At 38.9% G+C, this 21,778-nt stretch overlaps 1 protein-coding gene across 4 annotated transcripts in view; it reads left to right on the forward strand.

Moving 5' to 3' along the window:
- HOXB3 (homeobox B3) overlaps positions 1-17,642 on the forward strand; it is a 45,845-nt gene extending 28,203 nt beyond the window's left edge. For 3 of the 4 annotated variants that reach the window (XM_040331493.1, XM_040331494.1, XM_040331495.1), the window contains exons 3-4: positions 11,205-11,752; positions 15,667-17,642. In XM_040331493.1, the coding sequence (XP_040187427.1) occupies positions 11,323-11,752; positions 15,667-16,412 (1,176 nt within the window). In that variant the 5' untranslated portion in view covers positions 11,205-11,322 and the 3' untranslated portion in view covers positions 16,413-17,642. Of the gene's footprint in view, positions 1-7,785; positions 8,111-11,204; positions 11,753-15,666 lie in introns of those variants that run through there. The other variant, XM_040331496.1, reaches the window with a different exon arrangement.
- Positions 17,643-21,778: the final 4,136 nt, after the last annotated feature.

Genomic DNA, 21,778 nt, shown 5'->3' on the forward strand with positions numbered 1-21,778 from the left:
GTTTGGTCAGATTTAAGTGAGTTATTCCTAAAAATCACAGGCCTACAATATAAAACGCCAAATTTCCTTGCAAATAATTGTACCGCTTTCAGCATGTTTTTTCAGACAGAATCATACCGCCAGGGAGGTTAAAGTGAAGTTCCGCCCAAAAGTGGAACTTCTGCTAATTTCTCTCCTCCCCCCTCTGGTGCCACAATTGGCACCTTTCAGGGGGGGGGGCAGGATACCTGTATTTGACAGGTATCCTGTTCCCACTTCCAGGAGCCACAGCCGTGGCTATTGACGTCACCACTCGGCTCCCTCCTCTTCCCCCTGTCGCCAGGCCAGTAGAAGAGAGGAGCGGAGCCTCGCATATGTGCAGTAGGGTTGCCAGCCTGAAGCCGTAAGCCTACACTGCCGGGTTCCCTTACCCGCAATGGCGTCGGCAACAACCGACAGCTGATGGAAACACCAGCTGCGGTGCCGTCATCGCAGGACTCCAGGACAGGTAAGTGTCCTAATATTAAAAGCCAGCAGCTGCAGTATGTGTAGCTGCTGGCTTTTAATATTGGCAGCGGTGGGCGAACCTCCGCTTTACTTTGTATGGACACCCGCAGCTGTTTGCATAGGGCATTCGCGCGGCTTCTCCCATCACACCAATGTGAACCAAGCCTGAGTTATACTTTAGGCTACCCATGGACATGTCAGTCAGGCTGTTATTGATGATCTCAAATCACCAGTTATCCATACGTATGAGATAACAGTTACATGATCCAGCTTTCTGCAGCTAGATTAAGTAAAAATCATGTGCTTATAGGTTGTCCTGGAGATAACTAACATTAAGGGCAGCTGCTAATTGCCTCCAGCCACCCAGCGAGTGCCAGTTTCTAGACACCCCACCCCCCCAAAAAATATTTTTATTATATATGTGATTGCCTTTTCAATTGGCTGCCTATATATAAGTCCCATACACAACTACCATCCGACTGCTCCTTGGAGGCGGGGAATGCCTCTTCCCCGCCTCTGAGGAGCAGTTGGCTACCCTGGGCAATCTGTTTAGAAAAGCTGCCTTCAAGTTAATAAAGAGACCATCAGGTGTCTGCTCTTTAAGAAGGATATATAGTTTAAGGATATATAGATATCTATATAGATATAGATATCTATATATCTATTTCTTTTTTTTCTTATTTATTTTAATATCTACACTTCTGCCATATTTATTGATGTTGTACAAGGATAGGTGAATAACATTGGTAGAAATGGCTTATTAAACAGAACATCCTGCTGCCCTAATTTACAGAGGTTGATTTACTAAACATAAATTGGTTCTAAAGCCTTAAAGGAGATGTAGCAGCCGCCCCAGCACCCCCTAATACTTACCTGAGCCCCCTCTTTGTCCAGCGATGTCCACAAATCCCTCAGCTGTCCGGGGGGTCTCCCTCCTGATTGGCTAAAACACTGCAGTCTTCTCTCCCTCTCTATCTCCCTGCCTGACAGGAGTCCCCAGTGTGAACTGAATTAAAATGCTTGTAAAATCCTATAATCCACTCTATTACAGTAGTATATAATGTACAATGTATTTGTATCTGTAATATAATTGTGCCAATTACCTTTGTTATAGCGCAGGCGCAGCTCTGCGCTTCTGTGACCCGCCGGAGCTCTCTTCCCCACAATTATATTACAGAAACACACACATTGTACATTATATATTACTGTAATAGAGTGGATTATAGGATTTTACAAGCATTTTAAAATAGGGTTAATTTTGGCTTATCTTGCAGCCCAACTGGAAAATAATACTAGGTCTTATTTTCAGGGTAGGTCTTATTTTCGGGGAACCACGGTAGTAGGTAAAGTGGGCCTAGACAGGTAACAGGTTTTACTATACTCTGCCCACATATCCTCCAATAAACCTATTTTATTTATATATAATATATATATGATCATTGTCACCAAAACAGAGAGTGATGGGAAAACCAAAATGTTATGGTTGTGTCACCAGATCAAGAAGTGATGGGAAATCTTTGATTAGGGCACATGTCTAGGAGTGAAGCCTCGTACACACGACCGAGGAACTCGACGGGCGAAACACATCGTTTTCCTCGTCGAGTTCCTTGTTAGGCTGTCGAGGAACTCGACAAGGCAAGTTTCTGCATTCCCGTCGAGGAAAAATAAGACATGCTCTCTTTTTGGCTCGACGGGATCCTCGACAGTTTCCTCGTCGAAAAATGTACACACGACCGGTTTCCTCGGCAAAAAAAAAATCCCAGCAAGTTTCTTGTGTACGAGGCCTGACAGCTGGCTAAAGCATTATTTGGATTTCAGTAGATTCTTCTGAATTGGCTACAATTCGAACTATTGGTGGCCCTACTAACACCACCTTGCTCGCCAAACTTTGAGAAATCAAAGGAGCAGGGCAGAAATAAATGTCAGCCAAGCAGTGACTGCAGCCAATCGGTTGCAGAAACTGTTTGGGTATTCTGGCAGCCACTGGTGCTGACTGTTAGATTACAATAGCTGGCAGCAGGAGATTTGTACATCATTGCTCTTTAGCATACATGGGGTACCTGCTGACAATCTTTATGTTTATGGCCAGCTTAAAGTAGATTTAACCACTTCCCGCCCGGTCAATGGACAATTGACGTCTGGGAAGTGGTTGTGAAATCCTGACTGGACGTCTATTGACGTCCTGCAGCATTTCATGCCCGCGCGCGCCCGTGGGGGCGCGCAGCGCGGCGATCGGTGGTGCGGGGTGTCAGCCTCTGATAGATGCGAGTAGAGGAGAGCCGATCGGCGGCTCTCCTGACAGGGGGGTTCACGCTGATTGTTTATCAGCGCAGCCCCCCTCGGTTGCCCACACTAGACCACAGGAAAGCCGCCAGGACCACCAGGGATTGGAGGAAACATGTGGATGGCCAGGTACATCCCCCATGGCCATCCACATGTAAAAAATATGCACAATAGATGCCAATCAGTGCCCACAAATGGGCACTGACTGGCAACATGAGCACTGATTGGAAAAATTGTAAATAAACAAGTGCCACCCCTCAGTGTCCATCAATGCCACCCATCAGTGTCCATCAGTGCCACCCCTCAGTTTCCATCAGTGCCACTTCCCAGTGCCCATCCATGCCCAGTGCCCACCTATCTGTGCCACCCATCAGTGCCACCCATATGTACCCATCAGTGCCACCCATATGTACCCATCAGTGCAACCCATATGTACCCATTAGTGCCACCCATATGTGCCCATCAGTGCCGCCTACGAGTGCCCATCAGTGCCGCCTATGAGGGCCCATCAGTGCCGCATACCAGCGCCGCCTATCAGTGTCCATCAGTACCACCTATCAGTGTCCATCAGTGCCACCTCATCAGTGCCCATCAGTGATACCTCATCGGTGCCCGTAATTAAAAAAGAAAACGTACTTATTTACAAAAAAATAACAGAAAAAAAACTTAATTTTTTTCAAAATTTTCGGTATTTTTTTAGTTGTTGTGCAAAAATAAAAATCGCAGAGGTGATCAAATACCACCAAAAGAAAGCTCTATTTGTGGGAACTAAATTATAAAAAAAATTGAGTGTCTCCGAGCCTCTCCGAATGTCTCCAAGTGCATCCGAGTGGCTCTGAGCGGTCTCCCAGTGTCTCCGGCGCCCCCACCTCTGGCCACATGTGGTACTGCATACAATAGCAATCATTGTGGAACAAATTATCTGAGTTTGCATTGACTTCTATGGGGAAACACGCTTTGATATGCGAGTGCTTTGGATTACAAGCATTATTCTGGAATGAATTATGCTCATAATCCAAGGTACTACTGTATATTAAACGCCATGTGGCATTGCATTATATATGATATCCCACATGACATTCAAATAAATATTATGGGCATTGAATTACATAATATGTCCGACGTGGCATTAAACTATATACATTATATCACTTGTAGGTATGGATTATAAAATACTGTATTTGCCATGTTACATTACATTATATATTATATACCATGTGTCATTAAATTATCCATTATATCCCAAGAGGTATTTAAATATATAATACTATATCCCATCCATAGGCGTGCGCAAGGGGTGTGCCAGGTGTGCCTGGGCACACCTTAATCCTGAGTTGGCAACCCGCCAATCTAGTGATCTACACGTTGATCGAAGGCAGTTGATAGGTAAACCATGATCCTTCCTTGCCGACCCCCAGAACCTGGACAGGAGAGGTGGCGGGGGGTGGAATTTAATGGAACCGATCTGTATTTTCCTCCTGCAGCAGCTGAAAGTTGGCTTCTCATCCTCTCCCTCTTGCCTACATTCAGCTGCCACAGGAGGCGAATACAGATGGGTTCCACTAAATGACACCCCCCGCCTCCTCTCCCTGTTCCCCTTCTTTCTGCTTCCTGGGTTCCCCTGTGTACTCCCTGGCTCTCCCCATTATTTCAGGATGAAGAGCGGGGAAGAGGCCAGTAAAAATGTCACACACACATATGTGTTGGATCTTTGAGGGGCACACCCTAATGTAAAAGGCTGTGCACACCTATAATCCCATCTGGTATTGAATTATATAATAAATCCCACGTGGCATTGAATTTGATATCATATCCCATGTGGCATTGAATTATATATGATACCCTACATAGTATTGAATTATATTGTTTATTCCATGTGGCACTTAATTATAACATAAATCCCAAGTGGCGCTAAATTATACAGTATATTTTACCCCATGTGGCATTGAATTATATATAATATCCCACGTGGCATTGAATTATATAATATTTACCAAGAGGTAATGAATTATATAATACTGTTATTCCACCTGACATTGAATAATATAAAAAATCCCACGTGGCATTAAATTATATATTATAACCCATGTGGCACTGAATTATATATAATATCCAATGTGGCATTGAATTATGTATTATATCCCATGTGGCACAAAATTATATAATAAATCCCATGTGGCACTAAATTATATATTGTATCCTATGTGGCGCTGAATATTTCATGAATCTAACGTTGTTCTGAATTATACAATATATTATATCCCATGTGGCATTGAATTAAATATTATATCCCAAGTGGGCACTGAATTATATATCAAATCCCATGTGGCATTGGATGGTATATTATATCCCTGTGACACTGAATTATATAAAAAAATACCACGTGGCACTAAATTATATATTATATCCCATGTGGCACTGAATTATATTATGAATCCCATGTGGCATTGAATTATATATTATAACCCACGTGGCATTGAATTATATAATAAATCCCACGTGGCACTGAATTATGCATTATATCCCATGTGGCACTGAATTATATAATAAATCCCACGTGGCACTAAATGATATATGATATCCCATGTGGTACTGAATTATACCATAAATCCTACGTGGTGCTGAATTATACAGTATAATGTTTCCCATGTGGCACTGAATTATATATTATATATCACGTGGCACTGAATTATATGTTATATCCCACGTGGCATTGGATTATATAATAAATCCCACGTGGCATTGAATTATATAAAAAAATCCCACGTGGCATTGAATTATATAATTAATCCCACGTGGCACTGAATTATGCATTATATCCCATGTGGCACTGAATTATATAATAAATCCCATGTGGCACTAAATTATATATTATATCCCATGTGGTACTGAATTATACCATAAATCCTACGTGGTGCTGAATTATACAGTATAATGTTTCCCATGTGGCACTGAATTATATATTATATATCACGTGGCACTGAATTATATGTTATATCCCACGTGGCATTGAATTATATAATAAATCCCACGTGGCATTGAATTATATAAAAAAATCCCACGTGGCATTGAATTATATAATTAATCCCATGTGGTATTAAATTTTATATTATATCTCATGTGGCACTAAATGATATATTATATCCCATGTGGCACTGAATTATACCATAAATCCCACGTGGTATTGAATTATACAGTATAATGTTTCCCATGTGGCATTGAATTATATAATAAATATCATGTGGCACTAAATTATATATTATATACCATGTGGCACTGAATTATACCATAAATCTCATGTGGTGCTGAATTATACAGTACAATGTTTCCCATGTGGCACTGAATTATATATTATATCCCATGTGGCACAGAATTATAGAATAAATCCCACGTGCCACTGATTTATACAGTATATTAAATCCCATGTGGCATTGAATTATACAGTATAATGTTTCCCATGTGGCATTGAATTATATAATAAATCCCACGTGACACTGAATTATGTATTATATCCCATGTGGCACTAAATTATATAATAAATCCCACGTGGCACTAAATTATATATTATATCCCATGTGGCACTGAATTATACCATAAATCCTATGTGGTGTTGAATTATACAGTATAATGTTTCCCATGTGGCATTGAATTATATAATAAATCCCACGTGACACTGAATTATGTATTATATCCCATGTGGCACTAAATTATATAATAAATCCCACGTGGCACTAAATTATATATTATATCCCATGTGGCACTGAATTATACCATAAATCCTATGTGGTGTTGAATTATACAGTATAATGTTTCCCATGTGGCATTGAATTATATATTATATATCACGTGGCACTGAATTATATATTATATCCCACGTGGCATTGAATCATATAAAAAAAATCCCACGTGGCATTGATTTATATAATAAATCCCACATGGCATTGAATTATATAATTAATCCCATGTGGTATTAAATTATATATTATATACTATGTGGCACCGAATTATAGCATAAATCCCACGTGCCACTGATTCATACAGTATATTAAATCCCACGTGGCATTGAATTATATAATAAATTCCATGTACCACTCATTTATACAGTATATTAAATCCCACGTGGCATTGAATTATATAATAAATCCCACGTGCCACTCATTTATACAGTATATTAAATCCCACGTGGCATTGAATTATATCATAAATCAATATCCCAAATATTACACAGTTTTGGTAGTTGATTGTACATAACAAAAAAGTACAATAAACTACCAAAACTGTGTAATATTTGGGATTACCTGAATGATGCAATCAAGCAGGCCCTTGCACTCCACACTTGTTGACAGATCTAAAGGAGATTGTACAATCAGATTGTAATGTGGGTGGTGAGCTTTAGTAATATTGAGTTTAGAATTTGAACAGGGCCAACCAAACTTTTGAAAACTCTTTCCAACTGAAATCCTGCAGCAGCCAGAAATATGTAGCTTTCCCTTGTGCCCTTATATATATATATTTTGTTTGCTGCCCCCCAATCCTACCCCTGCCATTCCTCCCACACACCACCAGTGCCTCTTCCATTCATCTCTGCAGTCCTGGAGAGCTAACCCCTTGTGTTGAGTGACACATGACACCCTAGTTATAACTGAGCAATCATTTCCATAATCCAAAGTAGAGGAGGGTGACGGGCACTGTCCCATTAACCCTTGCACCCCCAGGTGATCTTGCCCGGCAGGGTAAGGGAAGGTGCTGGCAGCGCAGGGGTTAAACTGAGAACAACTAGATTACAAAAAGAAGAAGAGGAAGAAGCAGCAGGCTGTATGTAGGTGAGATCAAACGGTCTATTAGCATAGACTGGCACCTAATTGAGCAGCAGAAGTCTCTGCTACCTTCCTAGGCCCTGTGTCCACGTCTGTCATTAGCATAATCCCTCAGTGGTGACGCTGGCTCTGGAGCCATAACAGCTTGGGGTGTAAAAAGCAAATGGTGATTTTTTTTTTTTAATGGGGAGATGATAATAATGATGATGTGATCGCTGGAGAAGAAGACAATGGCGGAGTTTTGGGGGATTTGTTGCGGCTGGATCCAGCGGAGGAGCTGAGGCCATTGTTAGCAGTAGGGCGGTGTATAGGGCAGCCTTGAAAGCTTCGAGCTTGTCCATTGAAAGCCCTGCGATTAGCACGGATCTTCCTCTCCAGCTCTGCCTTGCACAGCCTTTCTTCTCTCCTGGGTTCCAGCCCCACGACTCCCCGATGCTGCTCCTCACCCGGCTGCCCATTGATCTGAGCTCGGAGTGGGATAGATGGGATGTCTGCTAGAGGTTTGCTCGTCAGAGTCTGCTAAGGTAAGCTTGGACCCAAATAGTCTATCAGTGAATGGCGGAGTCTGTGTCCCAGTGATTTATGACCATATGACTGCAATCTCGGTTCAAGAAGAGTTCACAGCTGCCTTAAGCTCCCCTCCGCTCACACACACACTTTCCATATTTCTTAGCTGCTCATTAAACATCTATTTACTGCAATCTGTTTAGCTTGAATCATCGAACAAATACAAGTAGCAAAAATTGTCGCAATTTTTCTTTTTTTGTATGTGTGTGTGTCACAGGCAAGTCAAGGTGCGCACAGATTGTCAGCTATTGTCTTTGGTGTTGTCACCCCACACCTAGCTTTTATTTTATTTATACTATTCTTTACGTTGTAGTCTTTCATAGATCTGTTTCCTTTTTTCTGTAAATAAGCATTCCCTAAGATCAGGATTTATTGCTCTTTCTATTACATAAATAGTAATCGAAACATCAAAATAAATAAAATCCTTTATTTTTTATACTACAGATATATAACGTCACTTCTCAGTTCGATTTAGAAAGGGACAGGAGTTCACTTATTATTTTATTTTTTATTAACAAAAATTAAAATTCTTCCAGTGGAAAATAAAATTCAAAATTCAGATCTAAAATAAGAACGATGAGGGGCAGTGTCAACTAATTGGAACACCATATCATTTAATATTTATTATTCAGGTAGAGATTTTTTTTTTAAACAATTCCTTGGAGTAAATAATTAGGAGTCCGACAAAGATAAATGAGCGACATTTGTGACGTGTGGAGAGACGAGCTACAAAGCTGCTCAGACCAGACTTCTCCCCTATCTGCCATTATTAGAGAACTCCAAACATTTTATTATCTGCCAGGCAGGGGACACAACTCAGGTGGCCAAAATATGGGGGGACAAAAACAAGGCCTCATAGGATACCCACAACAGGCTTCCCATAATACTCTCCAGTTGGCTTCTGGTCATTCAAAGACACCGGTTGTGTTTATTTAATAAAGGGGACATGTTTTGATGTTAGATATGCATGCTTTATATACACACACTATATATGTTTCTTTATATTGTATATGTACATACTTTTTACACACACACACACACACACATATATATATTTGTTTGTATAGTTTTTGTTTATACACATACTTTTTTTTACACACATACACACACATATATATATATATATTTGTTAATATAGTTTTTGTTTATACACATACTTTTTTTTACACACATATATATATATTTATTTGTTTATATCGTTTTTGTTTATATACATACTTTTTTTGCATACACACACACATTTGTTTATATATTTTTTGTACTTACATATGCTTTTCTTGCACACATACATATTAATTACAGTATATAGCTTTATAATGTATACATACTTTTTGCACACACATATGTTTATATATTTTTTGTATATACACACACGTTTTTGCTCACACACATGCACACATATAAATATATGTTTTAATATATATACACTGTGCATACTTTTTTGCACACACACACACACACATAATATATATGATTTTTTAAGTTTTTTGTATATATACATACTATTTTGCACACACACATACATACACATATCATTTTGGTATATACACATACTTTTTTGTACACACACACACCACACATGTACACACACATATATATATATATATATATATATATATATATATATATATATATATATATATATTTGTTTATATATTTTTTGTATGTACACTTTTTTTGCACACACTATATAGATTTCTTTATATTGTACATATACATACGTTTCTGCACACACTCTATATTTCTTTAATATATATATATATATATATATATATATATATATATATATATATATATATATATATATATATATATATATATATATATATATATATACATATATATATATATATACATATATATATATATATATATATATATATATATATATATATATATATACTTTTTGTGCACACAAACTTTCAAATATACATATTTAGGGGCACACAAATAAAAGCACTTGTATGTATGAGCAGTGCAGCAAGTGATATATACATATATATATAGGTAGACATAGAATGTTACATATAAAAACACACACATACTAATACACATATATACCAGCACAAACATACTAATGCCATCCAATTATATATATATATATATATATATATATATATATATATATATATATATATATATATATATATACTCACATTTTGTGTGTATGAGCTGTGTAGTAAGATATATAGTTAGATAGCTAGAAGATATATATATATATCAAATATAAATATATTCAAATATAAAACACACACACACATATATATATATTTATACTCAGGCATGCATACTAATGCAATCCAATAATAATTCTAATGCCTATGCAGATCGTTGTCTTGTTTAGTGTAGAGTATATACCTTATATACCCTCAGTAGATTTTTCTTGTGAATATTAGACATACATTTATGGAGTAAACGAAATGAGGAAAGAAATCGAGCTCGAATGTTGGAGGAGACAAAGAAAAGGCAGTTGTGTGTTTCTAGTGATGCAGGATAAAAGGAATTGTGTTGTGTGTTGAGGTGTCCCGGTCGCTCGGTTGACCCTCATACATCATAGCTGTGGTCTCAGGACAGCAGCTATTATCCGGCATTCTTGTGCTCCGGCTGGACGCTCCGGGCTCAGGCTGCACTGCCAGTTTTTCTGGTTTAGGAGTTTTATTCGGCAAACGAAAAAAAAAAAAAAAGAAAGATAAAGAGAGGGGGACCTTTATTGTTTATACTTCACATACAAGAATGTATCTTCAGTCTACGCATATGGGATCACAAATCATGTCTACTCTTTTATCCAGAGGTGTGTAATGATAGTGCCTTTAAATATACACTTTATTTGTTTTATTTTATTTTTATTTTATTTTTTACAGTGGCCAATTATTTTAGTAAACATAGTAAACAAAGCATGCAATGTTTATTAATAAAATTAGCACCGATTTGTGAAATGCAGAATAAGTTGTCTACATACACTTTGCTTTACATTCCTTATTTATATGCAGAGTTCTTTTTGAAGTGACAATTCTAACAGTCTCTTGTTATGTTGTGTCTTTGATCTCTTAGGTTGCCTTCAGACAATACAAGGGATATCCGTGCCAGGTGACTGTGGGGTGCCAATGTTATTCTGTAAGGGTGGGGACACCCTCCGACTAGGTGACAATACATTTTGGGGATCCGGGAGATGCAGAAAGCATCCTACTATGACAACCCCAGTCTATTTGGAGGCTACTCATACCAGGGAGGTGGTTTGGGTTATGAAGGGCCACAGCAGGCTTTTGCAGCTTCACCCCACCTCGACAATGACTTCCAGAGGTCTTCTTGCTCCCTGCAATCCCTGGGACACAATGGGCCACTGGCCAAACCGAAAAACCTAAATGGGAGCTGTATGCGTTCAAGTCTGTCTTCTGAGCACCACCAGCCCTCTTCTCTTTCCCCCCAAGAGAACCCCACTGTTCCTCCCAATAACAATAGCAGCAGTGCCCAGTCTGGAGCCAACAAGTCCTCCTCAGTGAAAACACAGGCCTCCTGCAGTCCTGCCAACAAACAGATCTTCCCATGGATGAAAGAGTCCAGGCAAAACTCCAAGCAGAAATCCAGTCCCCCCACCACAGGTACTGGATTCTTCATTCACTTATTGCTTTCTAGTATTAGTAACCCATGATGTGCCTCAGTAATGTGTTCCATGCCCCAACATCCCTTATACTGCATGTTTATTGGTGAGCATTGGAATAAGTCAACTCCTTTATGAAAAATGCAACCTTGTAATTGCAATGCTATTTATTTTCAAGATGCAGTAGCCAATGGCATCCAACCAGATGCTTGCTTTGTAAGATTGCTCAAAGACGATTGTCTTCTGTAGTGGTACATAACAACCATATGCAGAAACAATTGCTCTCCTTTCTGTTATATTCTGTCAGTGTTTCCCAGCCTCATTCCTCAAAGTATCCCACAACAGCAGGGTTCGAGTCCTGCAGAAACGCGTCGGAATGGCGTCCCTGCACTTTTTCCACAGCAGGAACGCCGTTCCCCTTGCAGGACTAGAGCAGCCGAGCCGCCCGAGCCGATTCCTTCACTAAGCACCGATGCCCAGCATCGCCGCATAGTGAAGGACTCGCCTCGAGTCACTGTCAGGGGCAGGCGAACTGAGCCGAGCAGACTCGGAGCTCCTTCTCCAGGCTCCGACCTCGCCTGCCACCTGTCCTTCAGTTCGCGGCCGGTTGCATGTGACATCACGCGGAGGCGGAGTCACACTGTCAGGGGCAGGCGAACTTAGCCGAGCAGACTCGGAGCTCCTCCTCCAGGCTCCGACCTCGCCTGCCACCTGTCCTTCAGTTTGTGGCCGTTTGCGCGTGACATTACGCGGAGGCGGAGTGACACAGCAACGCTAGGGTGAGCTCGCGTCTCCTCTCCTCACACCGTCACACGCACGCTGCCCTGACACTGACACACTGACACTTTTTGTACCCTGCTATAATATATATTTATATATATAGATTGACCAGCCAGCCAGCACCCTGAGGCCAGCCAGCCAGCTAGCACCCTGAGACCAGCCAGGCCAGCACTGAGACCAGCCAGGCCAGTACAGAGTACCCCAAGGCCAGCCAGCCAGCCAGCAACCTGAGACCAGCCAGGCCAGCACCGAGACCAGTCAAGCTAGTACCGAGACCACCCAGGCCAGAACCAGTATTTTCTGTGAAATATATATGCATATGAGCGTATGATTTATTTATTTTTTGGTGGGGGAGTGGATCTTAGGTGGGAGTTTTCCCCAGGACTTGACCCCTGCACAACAGGCCATGTTTTGGGAATTTCTTTTATATAAAATACCAAGCTATGAAGGAGATCCTTTAAACATGATCTGTTGAGGGTACTTAAAGACTGAACCAACATCACTTATACTGCATATTTATTGGTGAGGATTGGAATAAGAAGTCAACTCCCTTAGGAAAATACAACCATGCAATTTATATTCCAGGTGCAGTAGCTAATGGCATCCAACTAGATGCTTGCTTTATAAGATTGCTTAAAGATGGTTGTCCTCTTCAATGGTCTATGTTGTAGTGCATAACAACCATATGCATAGAAAATTGCTCTCCTTTCTTTCATATTCCATGTCAGTGTTTCCCAGCCTCATTCCTCAAGTACCAACATCAGGCCATTTTTTGGGAATTTCCTTTAGCTATAATACCAAGCCATGAAGGAGATCCTTAAAACATGACCTGTTAAGGGTACCTAAAGGGGGTACTTTAAGACTGCACCAACATCACTTATACTGTATATTTATTGGTGAGGATTGGAATGAGGCCCCGTACACACGTCCGAGGAACTCGACATGCCAAACACATCGAGTTCCTCGTCGAGTTCAGTGTGGAAGCCGCCGAGGATCTCGGCGGGCCGACTTTCCTCATTGAACAACGAGGAAATAGAGAACATGTTCTCTTTTCGGCCCGACGAGGTTCCTCGTCGGCTTCCTCGCTGAAAAGTGTACACACGACCGAGTTTCTCGGCAGAATCCAGCTCCGACCAAGTTTCTGGCTAAATTCTGCCGAGAAACTCGGTCGTGTGTATGGGGCCTAAGAAGTCAACTTATTTTGAAAATACAACCTTGTCATTTATTTTCTAGGTGCAGTAGCCAGGGCCAGGACAAGGGGTGGGCAGGAGGGGAAGCTTCCCTGGGCACTGTGGTATCATGTGAGGTGGGGGTGGGGCACCACAAGGAGATGGGGGGGAGGGTATTTGTGTTGGAAGGGAGAGTAGGGGTAAGTGTTATTTGGAGAAATTTTGGGGGTGCTAAAAGTGTTGAGAAGGGGGATTTGTGTTGAGAAGGGGGATGGGGAGGAAGATTTGTTCTAGGAGGGAGGAATGAAGCGGGAATTGTGCTGGGAGGAGGGATTTGAAGTGGGGGGATGTGTACTAGGAGGGAAAATTTTAGGTTGGAGAGGGCATTTGAACTGGGGGATGAGGAGGGGTAAAGATTTGTGGTGAAAGGGGGATTTCAGAGGGGGGGGGGCAAATTTGTATTGGGAGGAGGGCCAGTTTATGCTTAGGGGGTAAGCATGTGGATTAGTGCTCAATGTTTTTTAGGGGGGATTTTTGCTGACACATAATGGTCATACATCTTGGGGGGGTAGGGGGGGGATTGCAGTTTGGCAAGTTTGCCCTGGACTCTAGATGACCTTGTCCCAGCACTGGCAATAGCCAATGGCATCCAACCAGATGCTTGCTTTCTAAGATTGCTCAAAGATTATTGTCTTCTGTTGTAGTACATAACAACCATATGCAGAAACAATTGCTCTCCTTTCTGTTATATTCTATGTCAGTGTTTCCCAGCCTCATTCCTCAAGTACCCCCAACAGGCCATATTTCGGGGATTTCTTTTAGATAAAATGCCAAGCCATGAAGGAGATCCATAAAACATGATCTGTTGAGGGTACTTGAAGACTGCACCAACATCCCCTATACTGCATATTTATTGATGAGGATTGGAATAAGAAGTCAACTCCTTGAGGAAAATACAACCTTGCCATTTCTTTTCCAGGTGCAGTAGTCAATGGCATCCAACTTACTTGCTTTCTAAGATTGCTCAAAGATGATTGTCTTCTTCAGTGGTCTATGTTGTAGTACATAACAACCATATGCAGAAACAATTTCTCTGCTTTCTGTTATATGCTAAGGCTGGCTATACAGTATACAATTCGCTTGTGCTATTTTCCTTTAGATTTACCAAAACCATATAATATAAGTTTAAACCTAAACAATTTAAATTTGAATGCAATCTGACAGGCCCTTGCACTACATAGTTGATGGGAAATCTAAAGGACACTGAACAAGAAAATTGTATAATGTATGGCCAGTCTTAAGCCTCGTACACACGACCGAGGAACTCGACGGGCGAAACACATCGTTTTCCTCGTCGAGTTCCTTGTTAGGCTGTCGAGAAACTCGACAAGGCAAGTTTCTCCATTCCCGTCGAGGAAATAGAGAACATGCTCTCTTTTTGGCTCGTGAAGTTTCTCGACAGTTTCCTCAACGAAAATGTACACACGACCGGTTTCCTCTGCAAAAAAATGCCGAGAAACTCAGTCGTGTGTACGAGGCCTTAGTCAGTGTTTCCCAGCCTCATTCCCTAAGTACCCCCAACAGGCCATGTTTTGGGAATTACTTTTAGATAAAATACCAAGCCATGAAGGAGATCCTAAAAACATTATCTGTTGAGAGTACTTGAAGACTGAGATTGGGAACAAGTATTCTAATACCTGAGGCCATTTTTATTACTGTGTTTTTATCTGTGCAGAAATAATAATTTAATCATAGATAAAAGGTCATGAAGCAACTGTCTACATTGCTTGATCAAATCTCCATAAACCAGGGCAGCTTTGGGGAGCAGAGCTCTTAATAAATGCCAGGCTTATGAAATGCAGGCTAATGCAGGGAAGACCAGATAGAGGCCGTGGCTAAGAGAATTTATTATGAAATCATGCTTTCAATTTCTGAGTGTAGTAATTATCTTTTATTTCATTTGAAGCGGCAGAGAGCTGCAGTGGTGACAAGAGCCCCCCGGGTTCTTCTGCCTCCAAGAGAGCACGCACGGCCTACACCAGCGCACAGCTTGTGGAACTGGAGAAGGAGTTTCACTTCAATCGTTATTTGTGTCGACCAAGGAGGGTGGAAATGGCAAATCTGCTGAACCTCAGCGAAAGGCAGATTAAGATTTGGTTCCAGAACCGCAGGATGAAGTACAAGAAAGATCAAAAGATTAAAGGGATGTCTTCATCCTCTGGAGGACCTTCACCCACCAGCACTCCACCCTTGAGCATGCAGTCCTCTGCAGGCTTCTTGGGATCCATGCATTCAATGACTGCTAACTTTGAGACTCCTTCACCACCTCCCTTTAATAACAAACCCCACCAAAATGCCTACTATCAGACCCCTGTAAAAGGTTGTCCTTCCCAGCAGAAGTATGGAAGCACTGCTCCAGAATATGACCATCATGGCCTACAGGGAAATGGGAGTAGTTATGTATCTCCTAATATGCAAGGGAGCCCAGTGTATGTTGGGGGGAACTATGTGGATTCGGTGTCAGCACAAGGCCCTTCTCTGTATGGTTTGAACCACCTTGCACACCAGACCAACAATATGGACTACAGTGGAGCTCCACCCATGCCAACCAACCAGCATCATGCACCTTGTGAACCCCATCCAACCTACACAGAGCTCGCTTCACATCATCAGGGAAGGATCCAAGAAGCTCCTAAATTGACCCACTTGTGAAGAAGAAATCAGCATTACCTAGAAAAGAAATATGTTGGCAGACTGAGGGGCACTGAGCTACAGCACTGCCTCAGAACATAAAGAAGCATTTGTGTTGATGTCTTATTTTTTAAATGTGTTTAAATGTGTTGTATTTTATTACAGACTCAAGGTATTACAGGATTCTTGCTGCACTGTAATTTAAACCCATCTTATCAACACAAGTGCTTCTCAGGGCTGTATTTTGGTCGTAGAAGTACCTGTTATTATCTTAAATGGTATATAATAGGCTCATAAGATTGACGTTTATTACATCACCCATCCAGTTAAAAAGCCTTTCAATTGAAAAATAAAATATCACAGCTACTTCCAAGTCTTCTGTAGGTTTTGATATAAAGTCCCAGTGGTCACAGACAAAAATGTATGCACAATGTTGATCTCAACTGTGTTTATTTTATTTGAATGTGATCTGTACATTACAATAGAATATGAGAATTGTTACATTTCTGTGGTAGGTGCCTAGGCATACAAAGGGGTTGCTGACTAAATTTTCTAGATAATTGCCATTGATGTCACTTCTCTGTGAAGGTTAGGCACCTGAGTAATCTTTGGTCTTTCGTCTTAACATGAATACAGGGTATATAGTATAGGACCTACTATACTAGGAGATGTCTACTCACCAATCTAAGCACAGTGAATTCTGCTCAGTGTTTGCTAAGCTACCTGTGTGGACATCTCTCTTGCACTTCGAGTTTACAAAGGGTGAGAGCAGCCTAGGGCCCAACTCACTCAAACCTGGAGCCTTCCAGGCTTGTGTGGTCATGTGTAGAGATTATTTATTAATGCTGCTTATGAAAGCCGGTCGAAACAATTATTTTTTTCCTTTTTTGTATTATTTATCCAGCATATTAACGTATTTATGATAATTAAGGAAATTGTACTTTTTTGGTATTTTCTTGTTCTAAAGTTTGTGTTTCCCTGTCATTGTACAATAATGCCTATTTAATTCTAGTATTTTAGAAGAAAAAAAAATGTTAGTTTGTTTTCTTGTTATAATGGATAATGTAACTAGTCCTACTGGAGGTATGGAAAAACCCATCCAACAGTTATTGTCTAGCCATGAATAGGGAGGCTGCACAACACCCTCTGGAGATCTCTTTGTTCCTTGTAGGTCATTTTTCCTTTTTTTATTTTTTTTTAAGTTGTCTGTTGGAAAAAAAAATCATGGAATAAACTTTGTGTTATAAAACATTCCTGTGTATTAGTGTAGTTGTGGGGACAAGAGTTGGATCACTCCTCACCAGCCAGCTTGCTTTAATTCTAGATATGTTTGTACTGAAGAATGTCAATATTTGCTCTTAATTATTAAGCTGCCTGTATGAAATCACTGCAGGTTGGTCTGTTTGTTGTATGCCCAGGGTTGTACAAAGAACCCCCAGAATTGTGTCTACTGCTGGCTATGTATCTGAGTAAACGTTCTGCTTGTTTGAAAATTCTCCAGCAAAAGACAAACAAAAGGGAAGAGAAATTAGAGAGCAGATAGCTACAAATTACACAAACCAGTAGCTTAGAGGGAAAATAAATACCAAAGATACATGTGTATTTTGCTAAAGGTATTACACTTTCCAGCCTATTACAGTTTCAGTGGCTAATTAGGATAAATGGATGACTGTATTATTTATTTACTAGTCTATATAATAATAATAATAATAATAATAATAATAATAATAATAATAATAATAATAATAATAATAATATTTATTATTATTATTATTTAATAATATCCCTCAACCCAAACTGGCCTATTTGTTCTTCAATAAATCTTCCATAAAGAGTAAAAAAAATATTATAATTATTTATATGATCATCATTTATTCACTATTATTATTATTATTATTATTAATAATAATAACAAGATAATAATAATAATGATAATAATAATATCCCTCAACCCTTATGGGCGTTGTAAGAAAAGTCAGTTTCACAAAACTGGCCTATTTGTTCTTCATTAAATCTTCCATAAAGAGTAAAACATTAATTATTATTATTTATATCATCATCGTTTTACTACTATTATTATTATTATTAACAAGATAGTAATAATAATAATAATAATAATAATAATAATAATAATAATAATAATAATATCCCTCAACCCAAAATGACCTATTTGTTCTTCATTAGATCTTCCATAAAGAGTAAAAAAAATATTATAAATATTTATATGATCATCATTTTTTTACTATTATTATTATTATTATTATTATTATTATTATTATTATTATTATTATTATTATTATTAACAAGATAATAATAATAATAATAATATCCCTCAACCCATATAGGTGTTGAAACAAAAGTCAGTTTCACAAAACTGTCCCACTTGTTATTTACAAAATTTTCCAAAGAGTAAATAAATATTTTAGTACTTGATGGATATCATCCACTTGTTCTAGAACATACTTATTTGTAAATTTATGGAATTTGTAATATCACACAGTGGGGGTTATTTATTAAAACTTCATGGTGCAAAATGTGGTGCAGCTCTGCATAGAAACCAATCAGCTTCTAGGTTTTATTGTAAAAGCTTAACTGAACAAGCTGAAGTTAAAAGATTGGCTGGCATGCACAGCTGCACCACATTCTGGGTGCACCAGTTTTAGTAAATTTAACCCTTTGAAACAACATGGAGCAGAGGAAAGCACAGAACAGGGTTAACTCAGAACTCTGCTTTTATTTTTTGATCCATGGAACTGCAGGCCCAGATGAGTTAAAAAGATTGATGTAGTAGTAGAGACCCCACAATGGAAATCAAATGGAGTTGCAAAACAAAAAAAAAAAGGATACAAACACACCAATGTGTAAAATGAAAGGACAGAAATTAAAGAACGTGAGGGTTATACATTACAAAGAAGCTCTATGATATGAATATTCACTAGGGGTTAAAGGGGAGGGGCTTAACGAAAATGATATCCCTTTCTCCTCTTGAAATGACTGCATCCAATGTGCAAAAAATACATTTAGGCAGCATAAATAACGTACAGTGAGACAAGAATGTTTATAGCATATAAACCGTTTAATTAGTAGCAGTATGAAACATAAGATCAAAGCTCATTTATTTAAAATATGAACAAATTATCATGTTTGCTTAAAATAGAAAAAATGTGTCTTGTACAGTCTCTCCCATATAGGAAAAAAACGATCTAATAACTCTTGCTTGCTTCAGAACTCATTAATCTGCAATCCTCAAGCAGTACAGACACACACGCGAGTCTGTACATTAAATTACATCTCTTTGCTCCTGGCTATGATATAAAAGAACATTGGAATAAGCAGCACTGCTCAGGAGAACCCCATGAGCTCATACTGAAGCTGAGTCTTAGAGGCTACAATAGAACAGACGCCATCTTTTTTTTTCTGTTCAGAAAATGGCGAGTTATGGAGGAAGTCAGGCAGATGGTTCAGTTCAGCTTTGTTTTCACAAAACCTTTCATGTGCAAGAATTCCCAAATCCTGATTTATCTTTACGAGAGAAACCTACATAGCAAGGACGATCTGCATTAGGGCTGAATGAACAACAAACCAGTTTTCTTAAAATAAGGATCCCTATCCTGCTTGTGCAAAAAGTATTATTTTTATATGATAAAAATCACACACATTTTATAACAACATAGAGAGAGAGAGAAAAATAAAGAAAGAAAGAAAGAAAGAAAGAAAGAAAGAAAGAAAGAAAGAAAGAAAGAAAGAAAGAAAGAAAGAAAGAAAGAAAAGGAAATATTAGAGAAAACGAGAGGGAGGTGGGAAGAGGTGTAATAAATAGTGAGAGAGAATAAGACTAAGAGAAAGAGAGACAGAAAATGAAAGAGGAAGAGAGAAAGAAAGGGGGGATAAAGAGTGATAGAGAAAGGAATAAAGACGTGTAATTAGAAGGAGAGTAAGAGAAATAAAGATACAGAGCAAGACAGACAAAACAAATTAAAGAGGGAGGAAGAGAGAGAGAGAAAGAAAGAAAAAAAGAAAGAAAGAAAGAAAGAAAGAAAGAGAGGGAGATGGGAAGAGGTGTCATAAATAGTGAGAGAGAATAAGAGTGAGAGTGAGAGAAAGAGAGAAAATGAAAGAAGAAGAGAGAGAAAGGGGAGAGAGAGGATGATAGAGAAATTAATAGAGGTGTAATTAGAAGGAGAGTAAGAGAATTAAAGAAACAGAGCAAGACAGACAGAAAAAATGAAAGAGGGAGGAAGAGAGAGAGAGAAAGAAAGAAAGAGAGAGAGGGAGGTGGAAAGAGGTATAGTAAATAGTGAGCGAAAATAAGAGTGAGAAAAAGAGAGACAGAAAAAATGAAAGTGGAAGAGAGAGAGAAAGGGGACAGAGAGAATGATAGAGAAAATAAAATAGGTGTAATTAGAAGGAGAGTAAGAGAATTAAAGATACAGAGAAAGACAGACAGAACAAATGAAAGAGGGGGGAAGAAAGAGAAAGAAAGAAAGAAAGAAAGAAAGAAAGAAAGAAAGAAAGAAAGAAAGAGAAAGAGAGAGAGAAAGAAAGAAAGAAAGAAAGAAAGAAAGAAAGAAAGAAAGAAAGAAAGAAAGAAAGAAAGAAAAAAAAAAAAAAAGAAAGAAAATCTTAATCAATCAATAAATCTTCCCAAAATAAATCTTTCATGATCCAGTCATGTGCTGATGAAATAAGTAACGAAAACGAAAGTGAAAATTAACAAAATGTATTGTTTGAAGATTCTCAACTTCTTTATTAACAATCTCATTACATCATTATATATAGAATCTTCTTTATTACCAAGCTCAGTATTATACCCCTCTCTCTCTCTCTCTCTCTCTCTCTCTCTCTCTCTCTCCCTCTCTCTCTCTCTCTCTCTCTCTCTCTCTCTCTCTCTCTCTCTCTCTCTCTCTCTCTCTCTCTATATATATATATATATATATATATATATATATATATATATTTATATATATATCTATATATGTAAATACATATTATTGTGCAATAACATACATTTATTGTTATAAAAAGTATGTTGTTGTTGTAAGCTAATCTTACAATAAACAGATATGTATAGTGAACATGCAGACCCATATATACATATATGCATACATACATATATAAATAAATAAAGAAGGGCTCTGTCTCTTCTTGCTGCCTTTGCTGGCTACATAGTGACATTAACCCTTCATGTCTATGTATCATCTCTTACCTCGCATTTTAAGTAACACCAAATGGAGTAAACAGTCTGCCAGCCTACCCCACCCCCCAAACTGAGTACAAAAAAAAAAAAATTCCAGGCATTTTCCACTAGGTTCTGCAGCAGAAGAAATCCAAGAGGCCAAGATTTTCTATGTCTTGCTCTACAGTGCAAAAAAAAAAAAAAAAAAAAA

This window comes from Rana temporaria, chromosome 12, assembly GCF_905171775.1.
Source record: "Rana temporaria chromosome 12, aRanTem1.1, whole genome shotgun sequence".
NCBI lineage: Eukaryota > Metazoa > Chordata > Amphibia > Anura > Ranidae > Rana > Rana temporaria.